The following is a 15,758-nucleotide window of genomic DNA, read 5'->3' as shown; positions in this document are numbered from 1 at the left end:
TTTTCTCATTCATGTTTTTGCAAAAAAAATGTCTACAGATCAATCTCTTTATATACTTCAAATATTTGATTATTATAAAACCTACAAATAATACGCTTAGTGGTATACCTCTGATATACCGTTAGTTTGTTTCTGTTCACATATGCATGCATTTCTTTGTGGGCATATTTGGTCTTATTCTGATTAACTTACCAACGCGCGTAAGGCCAAATTTTCGTTTTAGCCCATGCATGAACTAAGAGCATGATTAACGCTAGGGGAGAGGGCGTGGGTTCTTAGTTTTTTTTTTTTTTGGGTCCGATTTTTTTTCTTCTAAAAAAATAAAAACGGACCAATCGCAGACCACCACGTGTCAATGGAGTCCACGAATAATACACAAACAAAACTAAAGTCGCCTCTTGCAGAAGAGGCAGTTCTTGATTATAAGGTGAGATCCGCTTATTTTTAAATATTTTTTTTAAGCTACCGTTAAAGGTGTTCTAAATTTTTATCAAATTCAAGAACCCCATGCATGAACCAAGTTTTGACCAAATACCAATTGCGTAAAAGAGAATTGTGTAACAAGTATTCATACGCTGCTATTATACACATAGCACGCCGTATCAGATTTTTGCCTTGAGTCGGAATCGAGAACGCAGAAGCTAAATCGTAAAAAACACACAAAAACAAGATTTCTAAAAAATTTAAGATATAAATACGTGTTAAAAGTATATATACAAATATTTATAGATAATAACAATTTTATAAAAATCAGAACTAAATTATACTATTCAAATTAATAGGAATCGCTTATTCATTTTAATAATTTATATCAAGTCAACTGAATTCATATTACTGTATGTTATGTATGTTGTGAAAATACTAACAAATTAAAATTTTAAGAGAAATATTATCCAATTAATGATAGTTATTTAATCTCTCAGAAACACACAATGTACTATTATGCACAAAAATATATCTTGCTGCTGATACATACATATTCTTTTATTTTTATATAAATACTATTATTTTCAAATTTTATATAAAATTAAAAATATAATATAATTTTTTTAGTTTTTATTTATTCAATGACATTTGAATTTTTAAAACAGAATCAAAGATTTTAAAACAGAAGTAAATATCTAGTTAAGCTTCCGTGCTACTTAGATTATAACCAGCGGCTGCAATAGAATGAAGTATGAACTTCTTTTGGCAGCATGCAATAATATATATATATATATATATATATATATATATATATATATGAACTGGCAGTCTATAAACCGCGGCCTTTCACTAACGGATTCAAATCCAAGTTTCAGCACAACATCAACATTTATACAAATGATATGCACAGTGTTATCCTAGACATTTAAGAGGGGCCTAGAACTTGTAAGAAATATGGCCCTTATATTTATAGAACTATATCAAAACTAAAAGAATAAATTTAAAAGTCAAAAGGAAAATTTACAGTGAAACAAAATGCAAAAACAGAAGAAGAGTGGTTTTATCTAATAACACATCATTTTCAAAAGTTTGGGCCAAACTTTTTGTATCTATCTTAATGAGGTGGCCTAAGACCTCTGTGGTTTAACACCTCCGTGGGGTTGGGATGGAGAGATAATTTGTCTTCTCTGTGGTTTACATCCGGAATCAAGAGATCATCTTAATTTATTTAATTGTCCTTTCTCTAGCTTTATCTGGGTTCGCTTGGCTGAAAAACTTGGTTTCCAAAATGTCCCATGCCATTGGGATGACTTGTAAATTTGGTAGAACAATGCTACTCCTAATAAAGTGGTCTTCTCTGCTTTGTTGCAGTTGCGTAATGGATGTATTACTTCGTCTGGCATGAAAGAAATGAGAGGTTCCACCGGGGTCTTTCTCTTCATCTGGCAGTTGCTGGTTTGAGTTTGAAAAAGTTAAAACATAAGTCTTTGGCTTTGTCCAACGTTGGCTCTTCCATGGGCGACACTTTACTTGAGCTTTGGTCAGTGTGGTTTTCCCTCCAGTGCTCCCTTCCTTCGCTGTGTTTTGCTTTTCCATGTGCTCATGATTATTTTCCTTCATCTTCACTCTGAATGTTTCAGTTGTGGCCATCTCTCCTTTCTTTTCTTGCTTTTAGTTGTTATATCTTCTCTGTAATGCTCTGTTTTTTTTCCTGCATTCTTGTTATCCTATGTACCTGTTTATTTCTCAATATGAAAGCCTTTAAAAAAACTCTTAGAAAATTATAGTTTATTAAAAACGAACCATTTATCAACATTCTCCACTGACAAAGTTTCTGCATTCTTTATGTTGCCGTTGTTTTGTCTTTTGATCCCATCACTTTCATGTGGCTTTTTCCAGTACACCCAAAGTTGACATGCCGTCCTAAAATTTTAGTGGCTTAATTAAAACACATTTTTAAAATGTGATCCTATATTAAAATATTTAACGGTATATATATTATATAATCTAATTATATTAATATTCAAATTAAAATAATATTTAATATGATCATCCCAAAAAAAAATTATTTTAATATTTTGTAAATATAGTAGTTTGGATATGCTAAAAATTTTGGTTTCAAAGTTTTAAAACATGAACTATTTTGAAAATATGTTAATTTTTACTTTGTTTTTTTAGATTTTTATTAATTATAATCTAATAATACACTGGTGTTTTTTCTGAAAAAAATGATTTCGAAATTTTAAATTACATATTCAAAACTATTAGTCAAACTAAAATTAGAAAAAAAAAAAAGGAGTAAAAGAAGAGCATAAAATTATTTGGTTATACATTATTAAAAAGGTGAGGAGAAAATAGAATGAATAAAATAAATAAATAAATCAAAACGGAAAGTCACTTTAAAATCCTCTCTTCCACAAGGATCGAACTAAAGAAATCAAGCAATTTGACCAAAACACGTTTTAGACATGTGGCCCCAGAACTTTTTTATTAGTTGCTGGTCTAAAATTGTGCTCTACCATTCAGGGAAGGGGTTTGTTCACATGCATTAAAAAAAATCCATCTCGCTTGCTTCTAGACAATACTAGCGTTAACCATATGCATCTCTATATAAACTAGATCCTTCTCCCTCGTAACTTCAGTTCTCTTGTATAAATTAACTTCTTAGAAAATGAAAATGATTATCCGCATTTTCTTCATGATCCTCTCCCTAGTTTCATCCATCTCTTCTGCCTCAGTTCAAGACTTTTGTATAGCTGATCCGAGCGGTCCTCAAAGCCCATCAGGATACTCTTGCAAGAACCCTGACCAGGTCACAGCAGATGACTTCGCATTCTCCGGTCTCGCTAAATCCGGAAACACTTCAAACATGATTAAAGCCGCAGTGGCTACAGGCTTTGCCCCCGCTTTCGCGGGCGTCAATGGCCTTGGAGTCTCAGTGGCTCGTCTTGACTTAGCCGAAGGTGGTGTGGTTCCTATTCACATTCATTCTGGTGCGTCTGAAGTTCTTATAGTTATTGAAGGAACCATCCGCGCAGGGATTATTTCATCTGCTAATAAAGTTTACTTGAAGACTCTCCAGAAAGGTGAGGTTATAGTGTTTCCTCAAGGGCTTCTTCATTTTGCGCTTAACGGTGGGACAGGTCCTGCCATGGCCTTTGCTGCCTTCGGAAGCTCCAACCCTGGCGTCCAGCTTGTACCCAATGCGCTGTTTGCAAGTGATTTGCCTGCAGAACTCGTTGAAGCCACGAACTTCCTTAGCCATGAAGAGGTTAAGAGGCTTAAGGGTGTGCTTGGAGGAACTAATGAACCTTCTCTTTCGCTTTATTGATCTGCACCTTAAGATTAACCGACACTCTTTGCTTGTTGTCCTCGATGTTTATTTCATTCATGTTCTTGCAATCATTATTTTCCTAGTAAAAAAAGTTCTACAGATCGATCTCTTTTATATACTTCAAAAATATTTGATTATAAAACCTTCAAATAATACGCTTAGTGCCAGTGGTAACTGGTAACTCAAATATACCGTTAGTTTGTTTTTGTTCACATATGCATGTATTCTTTGTTGGGATATTTGGTCTTATTGTGATTAATTTACCAACGATCATAAGGCCCAGGTTTTATGTTAACAAAACAAAGCAGAGTCCAACTCTATTGTACCAAATGCTTATAATAAGCCCATGCATGAACTAAGTTTTTACAAAATTGAAGAAGCCCATGCATGAGCTAAGTTTTTACAAAATTGAAGAAGCCCATGCATGAACTAAGTTTTTACCAAATTCAAGAAGCCCCCATGCATGAGCCAAGTTTTGACCAAATACCATTTGCGTAAAAGAAAATTGTGTAATAACTATTCTTATGAGTTATGACACACAAACATTATCAGATATATATATCCGGAGTATAAGTTATAACCAGCAGCTGCAATAGTATGGACATTGCAATAGTATACATGAACTGGTGGTCTAGAAACCTTGGTTTTTCACTACCGGATAGGCCCGGCTTAGAGGGTGTGCTCAGAGTGCAAAAGCACAGGGCTCAACTTTAAATTCAACAAATTTCTATAGAATTTAGGGCCCTTATTTTTCTAAAACATTACAAAATAGAGCCCAATTATTTTCATGTTATATTTATTAAAGAACACTTTAGAAAATATTTGGATCAGCACTGGGCCCTAAATTTCAATGAGACGGGCCTTACCGGATTCAAACCCGAGTTACAACACATCAGCAACATTTATACAAATACTATGCATCAAATAAAAAAGAAGATGTTTAAAATCTAAATATCAATCAAAAGAGAAGAAGATATAGTAATTAGCGCCCTGAGTAAGAGGGAACGTTGAAGAGCCACACAAACTTAAAAGATGGTGAGACAGGAGGATAAGATACTGTGCAGAGGAGTCCAAATTAGGGAAGGAGGAGACATGATTGCTCTCTACTTAAAACTGGACCACACACACGGATCTCTCTTCTTCTCCATTAACCATTCCTTTCAACTTTTCCATATCTTCTTTGCAAAAATATCTTATAAAAAGCGACTCCTCCAAGATATTTTGACTTTGTAAAAGGCCGTTGGGAGCTTCTAACAGTTTTTACCCTTCAAGCTTCGAATTTTTACTACGTTGTACGATAATCAGAATCAAAACCTTGAGGAGTATTTGAATTTATTTTCTATATCTTAAAAAGTATTGTGAAACTAAACTATATATTAGTTTCATACTAAGAAGCTGATGTGGAACCAAGTGACTGAGTCCACAAGCAATTCTTGAAATTTAATGAACTATCAGTCAATGATGGTTCACACTCCAATAAGTGGTACTTATAAGATTTATGATAAAAGCATATGGCATGAATAAAATCATTTTTAGTATTTTAAATTTGCTTTTAGTATGACATATCTATCATATTTGTATATAACTTTGCATACTAGAAAAGACGGCCCTGCAGTTAGATTTACTAAACTTTGCTTGAAACATGTGTTTACTTATACTATTCTGCAGTTCAAATTTAGTTCAACAAAACTGTCTTAAGAAGCTAAGTTAATTGAAAACGAACCATTTATCACCATTCTCCAAACCGACAAAAACCTGTGACAGCCATGTGGGCTTTTCTCCGCGTACGTACACCCAAAGTTCACATGCATGCAATGCTAACAAAAAACAAGGTCCCTCTCGCTTTGCTTCAAGACTATCCTCACGTTAACCATATCAATATCTTATAGGTCTCTATATAAACTAGACGCCCTATCTTTCTTCTTCATAACTTCAAGACACTTCACTAAATAATCTATAATAAAATGAAGATGATAATTCACATTTTTTTCATCCTCTCCCTAGTTTCATCAACCTCTTTTGCCTCTGTTCAAGACTTCTGTGTAGCTGATCCAAAGGGTCCTCAAAGCCCATCAGGATACTCTTGCAAGAACCCTGACCAAGTCACCGAAAATGACTTTGCATTCTCCGGCCTCGCCAAAGCTGGAAACACTTCGAACCTCATTAAAGCCGCAGTGACGCCAGCCTTTGCCCCTGCTTTCGCAGGCACCAATGGTCTTGGAGTCTCAATGGCTCGTCTTGACTTAGCCGGTGGTGGTGTCATTCCTCTTCACACACATCCTGGTGCGTCTGAGGTTCTTGTAGTCATACAAGGAACCATCTGCGCCGGGTTTATTTCCTCTGCTAACAAAGTTTACTTGAAGACTCTCCAGAGAGGTGATTCTATGGTGTTTCCTCAAGGGCTTCTTCATTTTCAGCTTAACTCTGGGAAAGGCCCTGCTTTGGCCTTTGTTGCCTTCGGAAGCTCATCCCCAGGACTTCAGATTCTACCTTTTGCTCTGTTTGCTAATGATTTGCCTTCAGAGCTCGTTGAAGCCACCACCTTTCTTAGTGATGAAGAAGTTAAGAAGCTTAAGGGTGTGCTTGGAGGAACTGATTAAGCTTATCTTTCGTTTTTTTTCTAAGTTTTGTGTGTGTGTTTATGCGCTTTTTATTCAAGTTCGTTTAGCATTTTATTGCGTGTAATTGTTCTAAGTGTTTCATTTTCATTGTCTCTAAGGCTTAAATTTTAATTAAGTAATAAGCATTGCATTGCAGACACGTCTAAGATGCCTCGCAACTATCATATAATAAGCACTGCACCAAGTTCAAAGGCTCTTGTTCGTTCCATTGATCTCTTAACTGTACCACAAAACAGTGATTAGTTTGATCCGCAAAACCTAAACTAACACACACATAAATAAACACAGGTGCAACACTGAAATGAATCTAGGCACACCACACCACATAACATTACCTTTACATAGCATAAAAAAAAAAACAGAAACCAGACAGTAGTTCTTGTTTCATTTTGGCATGATCACATTCGGATTCCGCACGTGTGTGTTCCACTTCCCCACTTTCCCAAGCTCTTTCCATTTAGAACCAGAACCAGACACACTCCACAACTTATCACCAGACTTTATAGAACCCGGTTTTGGTTTCATAAGAGGAAGCTTGTTGTTCCCTTTCCCCATTCCGTTAGCCATCAACCACCTTGAACCAGACTGCACCTGCTGATGCTGACTCTTGACTCCACATGGCTTTTTATCAGTCTCACTCTTCATACCAGTAACATGCACCTCTGAGATTTTATACTGAGGGATTCCTTGTTCCTCCAAAACGGTTTTATCCTCTTTGACCACCTCAGTTTCCTTTTCCTCTTCATCGGTTTTCCTCACCTCTGAAACTGTACTATAGATTATGGGCTTTGGAGGAACAAACAATCTCTCAACCTGGATAAGAGAAAGCATGGGAGCTCCAACTGGCTCATAGTTTCTTAAGGGATCTCGGAGTTGAACCATTAGTGCTACTGTGAAGTTATTCCCAAGTAAACCACATCTCCTTCCTCTCTTCCCCTTTCTTTTCTCCCCTTTCCGGATAAAGTTCAGTGGGTTTGCATGATGTGCAGCCAAGATTTTCGACGTTTGCTCATTTATTTCATCTTCGTCTCCAATGTCACCTGAATCCAGCTTCATCCACTCATCAAGAGTCAATGAGAGACTCATTAACCCATCATCATCCTCATCTCTGTCATCCTTTATGTCAAGAAGTTGTAAACCAGCAGCTCCTTCTAGACCAACGCACCCGCTTTTTCCTTGGAAGGCTGAGATCTCTCCGATTGACTGTGCAGTTATTTCAGAGGGTGCATCCTCCTCTGACATTCCTGATTGTATTCTCAATCCTTCTAATGAAAGTGCTTCAATCTGGTCCATAGCCAAAGGAGCAAGATCTTCAAGTGATACATACTCCGAGCCAGAGTTTTTGTTGCTAGAGCTTGAACCAAACTTTTTTGAATTAGCTGCAGATGATGCTCCACTCCCAAAACCAGATCCATGCTGTGAGATATGATCCCTGCATTGAGAAGTAAACCAAATACATCCAACACGTAAGTAAACATTTTTCACAAAACAGAATGAATGATGATAAGATTGGTTTCAAACCTGTTACCACCGTCAATTGCAGGTGAAGCTTCCCACAACAACTCTTCCATAGTTTTCCCTGTTATGTCATCCAAAGGCATTACTTTATTTGCCTGCATTGAGAGCTTCTCAATTCCAGCAGTGGCTAGTTTCTCAAGTATCTCCATGATACCAGAGCCCATCTCAGCAGGCACCACCACTGGACTTGACACTTGCATAATCAAGTTCCCTCCGGATTTAGAGTTTCTGAACAGTGAGGGATTCATTGAACGCAAGAACCCTCCGTTCTTTGTCTGCACAACAGGACCAAGGCCATCTCCTAGAGGAGGCAAATCAAATGGCTCCTGCGCCGGAGGAAACGTATTACGACCATTGTGAGGCGGAGAGTTCTGAAAAGTGTTTTCATTCATACCCCACTCACGCATCAGTGATGCTGTTTCCAAGTCTTCTAACGTTTTGGCCCTGGGGTTGCTGACTCTTGCTTGAGTTTCTAACTGGTACTCTTCCTCTATATCATGAACGAGAGATGCTAGATCGAAAGCTTCTGATTCATTCTCTTCTGAGAAGTCTTCATCACATTCCATTTGTGGATCAACAGATACGGTACCAAAATCAAACAAAGAACCGGCTGCTAGAGTTTCCATTTCAAACTCTCTTAACAGGCGCTCCCTTGGGGACTCAGGTTCCCTCTCAAAACTCAAACTAAAAGGGCTGTGTTCAATACCTAGCATGTCTAAGAACTCGCTTGCCACATCTCTCGAACTTGATGCTGCTGCTGTTTCCTTATTTGGTGTTCTAAAGGATGTTTCTGAGCCTCCACGGTCTTCTTGATCTTCCTCATCTTCACCGAATGCTTCCAACATTTCTACACTTTTCAAAGCTGATTCAAGATCTTTCATTATCATTTCTCTCACGTCTCTCCCATTGTTCTCTTCCTTTATAGAAACATTGCTACCCTCCTCTGGAGACAAACTTTCTGTACCAATCTCAACAACTTCCTCACTTCTAGTAATAGGAACTTCACCAACTATCTTTGATTCTTCAAAAGAAACATCAGTCTCATTCCTGTTTACCAAAGGCTCTCCTGGAGGCAAGTTTTCTGTAAAAACTTCCTCACTTCCAGCAGTAGGAACTTCGTCAACCTTCTTAACATCCTCTAAAGGAACCTCAGTTCCATTTGCATCTTCATTTTCTTGAAGAAATGACTCAACAGGTTCAATGTGTTTAATGACAACCTCAAATTCGATCTGAGACTCAGCTGCAGGATCCACCTTCTCCTCATCAAATTTTTGATACAGAATGTTCACAGAACTGGCCAAGTCAGATTGTGCAACGGGAAGAACTTCATGAAGATCTTTGATCTCCTCCACATTCTCAGACAGAGGACGAGACTCTTTGTTAACAATACCATGATCATAACGCCGAGATACAGACTTTGTACTAGTAGTCCTCGTCAACCCTGTGATATTATTGCTAGTTTGCTTTGCATTTGAAGCACTGCGAGTATCCCCAACAACAGTGTACCCAAAACTCATGCTCAGAGTAGCACCACTACCCTTCCCACTCAACTGAAACGTCGTCGACCACTTCCCAGTGCTCTTCTCATCCTGCAACTCCTCTAGCGTTAGAGGAAGCAATCTCGTAAGATCCATCCGATGTTTCCCCAGATCAACCTCAGGAGACCCAACCAGAGACGCATACAGCAAGAAATGCTTCGCTTCATACTTAGCCGAGTGATGCTGTCCGCTTCTGCTTCCGTAAACCGAGCACGTATGCGTCAGCTTGTCCTTAAACTCAGCTCTTCCGTTCAAAACTTTTGCAGGACGAGTGGTTAAAGACTCATCACGACGTTTCCAGTGAACAGTGAGGTAAAGATCCTGGAATATCGGCGGTAAGCCTTCTATGGAATGTACTTGAGCAAAGAAACAACAGTTGAACCGTCGGTTTCGGACATGAGAAAGAGCTCTGAGAGGCCAGTTCCAAAAAGACTTCTTTTCCTTCTGAGGCTCAGCTAAGTGGGTGGTACGACCCAAGGGCTTTGTTGAAGTGTTGTTATAAGGACCAGATGCTGAGCTCTTCCTAGGATTATTCTTGTTGACATACAGAGCTTCACCGATCGTCTCTACCTCCTTCAATAACCTTTGGTTACTAGAAGATTCCTCACTGTTAACTTTACTCATCTTGTATTTTGAAAACACTAAGAACCACTCAGAGGATGAAGCACAAAGGCTGCAGAAAAAAAGTTTTTTTTTTAAGTATCAGAGAATCATAAGAGCTTAAGAGAGAAACAAAGGAGGGGAACATAGCCAGCATGTACAACACATAAGGTGTCCTTAGAGGGCATAACATGAGCTCACATGGATCTAGATAATTACAAATATTTGTAATTTGTTAGTATGTGGTAAGAGTACATTGATTAATCAATAAAGTTTTATGTTTTCTGATATTCATGAACCTCAAATACAACTAAATATTTTTTTTTTCTTAGCACTTTTCTTGAGGTTTATAACAAAACAACATCAGGAGAAATAAAATAGTAAGATTGGTGTTAATCTAGTCAGAAACTAATCGAACGAAGCAAGTCCCAATATCAATGGTAAATCAAATTCAGGAAAGCAAAGAAGATGAAGAAGTAGAACTAACCGGATATGTTTGGGTAAATCAGGGAAAAGTCGTCTCAGGGGAAGCTTGTAAGAAGAGAAAATGGTGGAGAGGAGCGTTGGAGACGGAGTACATAAGAAACCCCTCTCCGTGTTTTTATTCCATTTGTCTTTTTTAAATTTGATTTCATTGTAAAGGTTATTTTATTGCTATGTATATGTACGTAAGCCTCGTGTTCATTATACATTTCTTTTTGTTTACTATTTTTTATTACTTTTGACCAAATTTACAATAATTTAAAACTCAGATCCAATCTTAAAAGACCACTTGGTTATATATACATATAGGTGTTCCAATTTTGAAAATCTGTTTAGGTTTGGATCCGTATATTTTCAGCAAGTTAGGACACATAGAGAAAAACTATTTTAATTTTAGTTACCAATTTTATGTTTAGTCAGTTTTCATTTTAAAAGCTTTGACTAATTTAAACATATTACATAGACAAGTAGCTGCAAGAGGTTGCAGAATCAAAACAAGTGATTATAGTTATAAATTTATTAAGAAATATTCATGTAATTAGTACAATTGAAAAGAGTATGTTTCAAGAATAAACTTTACTGGGCATTATTTTGATAATTACTCATTTGTAACTACAAACATTAAAAACAATTTTACAAAGGTTGAAATGATATAAATTGTATAATTATATATAGAGTGTTTACGGATGATAATAAAAGAATTAATCCGCTCTGAAATTTATTTCAAAATTTACAAAAAAATAATTGAAATTTGCTTTTGCTTTCACTAAGATATAACTGTATTCTTACATAGAAAAAAAGTTCAAAGTTCAAAAACTCAAAAACAAGAGCTAATTTCCAAAGAGCTCTAAATAGTGTATTATTTTTGAGTTATATTAAAAATAATTGAAGAAGAAAATAGTTTGCATTTCTAAATTTCTTGCGTTATTGCATTTAAATATGGAGAAAACATGTTCGTTTGAAGCTCACGCCTAGTCTATGGTTTCTCATATAGTTCTTTTTCAATTTTGTTGATTCTTTACTAAGTTTCAGTTAGCAAACTCTTTAACTCTTTATGTACATAACATTTTTTTCGAGATGATCAATAAATTTAACATTTCATCTAAAAGACATGTTCATTATATATTTCCATTATTTAATAAACAAATTTAAACGTTTCTTTTGAATTGTAAAGGAGAAAAAAATGTAGATTTTATTAATGTTAAATTGACATAATATGAAAAAACAAAGCAAGTCGGTTATGGAAATATCACAAAGCCCATTATAAAGCCCAAAGTCATAACAAATATTTCCCTATCTCTCAGCTCTTTTTATAATAGATCCGAAGCGTCTGTCCCTTCTCCTTCATCAAGATTCTCTCAATTCTACCCGACGCTTCTTCAGATTCTCTTTGTTATCAGAGAGATCAAATCGATGGCTTCCCTCGATTCCGACGTCACCATGGTTCCCGCAGGAGAATCCTCAAGCAGCGTCGCCCCATCGTCGTCGTCCACCAAGAAGGCGAAGAGATTCGAAGTTAAGAAGTGGAGCGCCGTGGCTCTCTGGGCTTGGGGTAAAGCTCGAACAATTCTCTAGAATATGATCCTTCGATGTCTCTGTTGTTTAGGTTAGCTAGGGTTTGATTGATCTTTTATTCTGGTTGCAGATATCGTTGTTGATAATTGCGCCATCTGCAGAAACCACATCATGGATTTGTGTAAGTCTTATCGATTCGTAACGATGATTGTTGATGAATCGTTAGATGGTTAGGTTAATCTCGTTGCTTGTGTGTGTTTAGGTATTGAATGTCAGGCTAATCAGGCCAGTGCTACGAGTGAGGAATGCACTGTTGCTTGGGGTAAGTCTTGTTTATGAGAATGTTAGGATTAGATACCAGATCCTAGTGGTTTTTGTCCTTTCATTCTCAATCAGTTGGAAGATGAATGTTGTTAGCTGGAAAGGTAGATAGGAACCTTTTGTTTTCTGTTAGAGAGACTAGGAACTATTCATTAAGATATATACGATGTGTGAGATAGATACACCTTCCTTTTATCATTATATATAATGTGTATTTTGAATAACTCAAGTCGAAACACACAACTTAATTAGTGCCTTATCCTCTGACTAAAGACTAACGAATGCTGATACTTGCAGGGGTTTGCAACCACGCCTTCCACTTTCACTGCATCAGCAGATGGCTTAAGACTCGTCAAGTTTGTCCATTGGGTATGTGCTTTCTCTGTTTGTAATCTTTTTGAAGTTTTGGTCTGTTTGCTAATATCGATATGTGTGTTCTAACAGATAACAGTGAGTGGGAGTTCCAGAAGTATGGTCACTAAACCCACCAGCAAATCATTTGGTTGGCGCATATGAGATGCTGATATTGCTCAAAGTTCTTTGTTTTTTTTTCTTTTTTCTGGTTGTCTCAAAGTTGTCAAAACAGAGATTACTCTGTTGATATTACTCTTCACTGAACCTATTATGTTTTGCTTTGAGTGATATCTTCAATTTCAAGGAAATATGTAGTTCCTGCCAAGAAATTTTTAGTACTAAAATACCTAGGGGCTGGTCAAAACATTAAAAAACAAAAAATTCCTGATTAATTTACTACAAGCACCATTAAAAGTGTGTTACTGTAAATTTTAATCATATACCCCACTTTATTTACAACTGTTGGAGCATTGTTTACAACCCCAAGTTATGTTCGGTTCCAACCTGGCTTCTGATTCTCATTGAATGTGGCAAACAAAAACCCATTCATGCTAACCATTTGGCCTCTTTGCACCACAAAAATCTAAGACTTGGGTTTTGAAAGAAGCCCCCTATGCAAGACAACACTTTCTAAAGCAGTCTTTAGCCACATCCACTGATTATGATCTCCTTATTTCATCGTAATCTTTGATGAAGAACTTCACCTTTTGCTTGATGAAAAAATTAGTAAAATTCTAAGGAGAGTTTGACATGTAGGGTTCTTAGTACATTATGAGACCGAGCCTTCACAGGGACAACCTATGCAATAAAAGGATTCTTGTTGTCCTAGATGATGTGCGTCAATCTCTGGCTGGAGAGTCCTTCCAAGGAAGGCTTGATTAGCTTGTTCCAGGAAGCCTGATAATAATGAGCTCCATTGATAAACAAGGGTTTTGCCTTCTGTCATATCAATCAAATGTTCATGGTTTAAACGAGCACAAGACTCTCCAGAACTTCTTACTTATGTAACTTCTGTCAAACAAACATACCTGCTCGATCAAACTTGTAACACTAAATACACTTTTTGAATAAAAAAAAATATAATTTCAAATTTCATCATAAAGCAAACTCCAAACACAATTGAGTTCGGCTTCAATATCTCATTATATCAAAAGAAAGCTGAAATCTTATAAATAAATGATGCAGGTTATCCCACTCTATTGCAAATACCAGAGAGTTATAAATAAAGAATTAGACATAATAAATAGTCTAACAACAAGAATCTAAAAAAAATTCAAAACAACTTGTAGACGGGCTTCATATCAGTAGGTTCAAACAAACCAAAGTGTTGTTCAGTCCCAGCTGGTTTTAGATTCTCGTTAAAAGTAGCGAATATATACCCATCAATGCTACAGTTTGACCTCTTTGGCGTCCCTTTGCCACTTTCTATATGCTTCACAAAGTTCCTGTTATAGGTAGATGCAATAAGCGGCGTGGTAAGGTCACCATTCCCTGCAGACGGCCACCCGGTCTCGGACACCACCAACGGTAAATCTTCCACGCCTTCCTTCTCCATTGCCCACAAGAAGGCGTCATACATAGCATCAAACATGTTTGAATAGCCTAGTGGTCCGTCTTGGACCACGAGGGCCTCAGTGTTGAAAGTTGCATAGTCGAGATGAATGTTCACTGGGTCTGATGCGTAAGGGAAGTAAGGGTACATGTTGACGAGTATTGGTACACTTTTTTCAGACAGAAACTTCAGAACCGGGGTGAGTTGTTCACGCGCTAGGGGCGTGAACGTTCCGGAGGAAGGTGGGTAAGATTCTCCGAGGTTTGCCATTGAGACAACGGTGGTTATGGAGATCTGAAGACTCCTAGACTCGACGAGGTTGGTGAGAGACTTCACGACGGGAAGCACTTGAGATCCGAGCGGTCCAGGGATGACTTCGTTACCAACTGTAATGAACGTGATGTTGACGTCGGTTAAGTAAGGCTCGATGTTGGTAGCGAACCAGCCTTTAACAGCTTCTTCACTGGCTGCAAGAGCAGCCAAGTCTTGGTCCTTGACGCCTACGGTGACTCCAATATCTTGGTGGCCACGTAAGGCGTTGAGAACCTCTACGTTTGGGTCGAAGATTCGGATTTTGGTGATGCCTATGGACTTGTAAAGGTTGATAACCTGGGGAGGTGGCGGGAGGTTGTCTCCGAGAAGGCCATAGTTCAAGCCAACGTTTGTAGCTGCGACTATGTTGTTACTTAGCAGAATCGCCGTGCATGAGAGTAGGAACAAGAGAGTTTTCTTCAGACAATCCATAGTGAATGTTGCGTCTTTTCTTTTCTTTGTTATGGTTGTGTGTTGTTGCATATCAATAGGTTTGTGCGTATATACACATTGAGATCAAGTTTTCTATATTCTTGGTATCATTAAAATTGTATAATTATTTGTTTATTTTCTTGTGGTATATATTGTTTTACTTATATGGCTATGATGTTTTTACTTTTCATTAATTATAAAGTTCTATTTCCATATGTGTAGATATGATAGTTTTCCCTAGAAGAACTAGAAAATCAATCTACAGTTAATAGAGATTCGCAGCATTACGTACATGGTCTCCTAACGGTTGCACTTGCAGTGTATTTCCAAAAATGTAATTAATATTTTTGGTTATAATATATGTAAATTAATTTCTATAGAAAGAAAATAATGCTATTTTATATAATAAAGTAAAATTTCTTCTAAACATAAATTTTGAGAGGGTGATATGTTTTACTTATTTTTGACATTGGTTTCTCTAATCTACAATTAATTTACTTTTGTGTATAGTATTTAGATTAATAAAGATTTCTAAAATAAAAATTCTAAGAAATTGTCATGTTTCATTTATCTTATATTATATAGTTTTTAAAAAACACTATAATAAAATTACGTATATTATTGGAAATTAAGTTATTAATATTTTATGATATTAATTTGAAATTCATATAGAGCATGTTCGTACAATACGTAATAAATATTTATTCGTATCAAACCATTGTACAATTTTCTTAAAAGAACCAACGATACAT

The 15,758-nt window shown here is 36.7% G+C and overlaps 5 protein-coding genes across 5 annotated transcripts; 3 read left to right on the top strand and 2 right to left on the bottom strand.

Moving 5' to 3' along the window:
• The first annotated feature begins 154 nt into the window (after positions 1-154).
• LOC103851361 (germin-like protein subfamily 3 member 3) lies at positions 155-4,718 on the top strand. Its single transcript, XM_033285446.1, has one exon. It carries the CDS (start codon positions 3,098-3,100, stop codon positions 3,755-3,757), a length of 660 nt encoding a protein of 219 aa, XP_033141337.1. The 5' UTR covers positions 155-3,097; the 3' UTR covers positions 3,758-4,718.
• Positions 4,719-5,673: 955 nt separating this feature from the next.
• Positions 5,674-6,516, top strand: LOC103851359 (germin-like protein 1). The gene has a single exon (XM_009128208.3). The coding sequence runs from the start codon at positions 5,725-5,727 to the stop codon at positions 6,358-6,360; it is 636 nt and encodes a 211-aa protein (XP_009126456.1). The 5' UTR covers positions 5,674-5,724; the 3' UTR covers positions 6,361-6,516.
• LOC103851360 (protein PLASTID MOVEMENT IMPAIRED 1-RELATED 1) lies at positions 6,338-11,568 on the bottom strand. The gene is made up of 3 exons (XM_033285438.1): positions 10,525-11,568; positions 7,903-10,109; positions 6,338-7,813 (listed from the first exon to the last, which is right to left on the bottom strand). The coding sequence occupies exons 2-3, from the start codon at positions 10,059-10,061 to the stop codon at positions 6,766-6,768; spliced, it is 3,207 nt and encodes a 1,068-aa protein (XP_033141329.1). The 5' UTR covers positions 10,062-10,109; positions 10,525-11,568; the 3' UTR covers positions 6,338-6,765.
• Positions 11,569-11,814: 246 nt separating this feature from the next.
• Positions 11,815-13,035, top strand: LOC103851357 (RING-box protein 1a). The gene is made up of 5 exons (XM_009128207.3): positions 11,815-12,072; positions 12,166-12,216; positions 12,298-12,357; positions 12,654-12,725; positions 12,801-13,035. Exons 1-5 carry the CDS (start codon positions 11,934-11,936, stop codon positions 12,836-12,838), a joined length of 360 nt encoding a protein of 119 aa, XP_009126455.1. The 5' UTR covers positions 11,815-11,933; the 3' UTR covers positions 12,839-13,035.
• On the bottom strand, positions 12,902-15,224 carry LOC103851356 (probable glucan endo-1,3-beta-glucosidase BG4). Its single transcript, XM_009128206.3, has one exon. The coding sequence runs from the start codon at positions 15,055-15,057 to the stop codon at positions 13,984-13,986; it is 1,074 nt and encodes a 357-aa protein (XP_009126454.1). The 5' UTR covers positions 15,058-15,224; the 3' UTR covers positions 12,902-13,983.
• Positions 15,225-15,758: the final 534 nt, after the last annotated feature.

Source organism: Brassica rapa, chromosome A02 (assembly GCF_000309985.2).
Source record: "Brassica rapa cultivar Chiifu-401-42 chromosome A02, CAAS_Brap_v3.01, whole genome shotgun sequence".
Lineage (NCBI taxonomy): Eukaryota > Viridiplantae > Streptophyta > Magnoliopsida > Brassicales > Brassicaceae > Brassica > Brassica rapa.
Note: the sequence above shows the minus strand (reverse complement) of the source record. Positions and strands in the feature narration are given on the sequence as shown.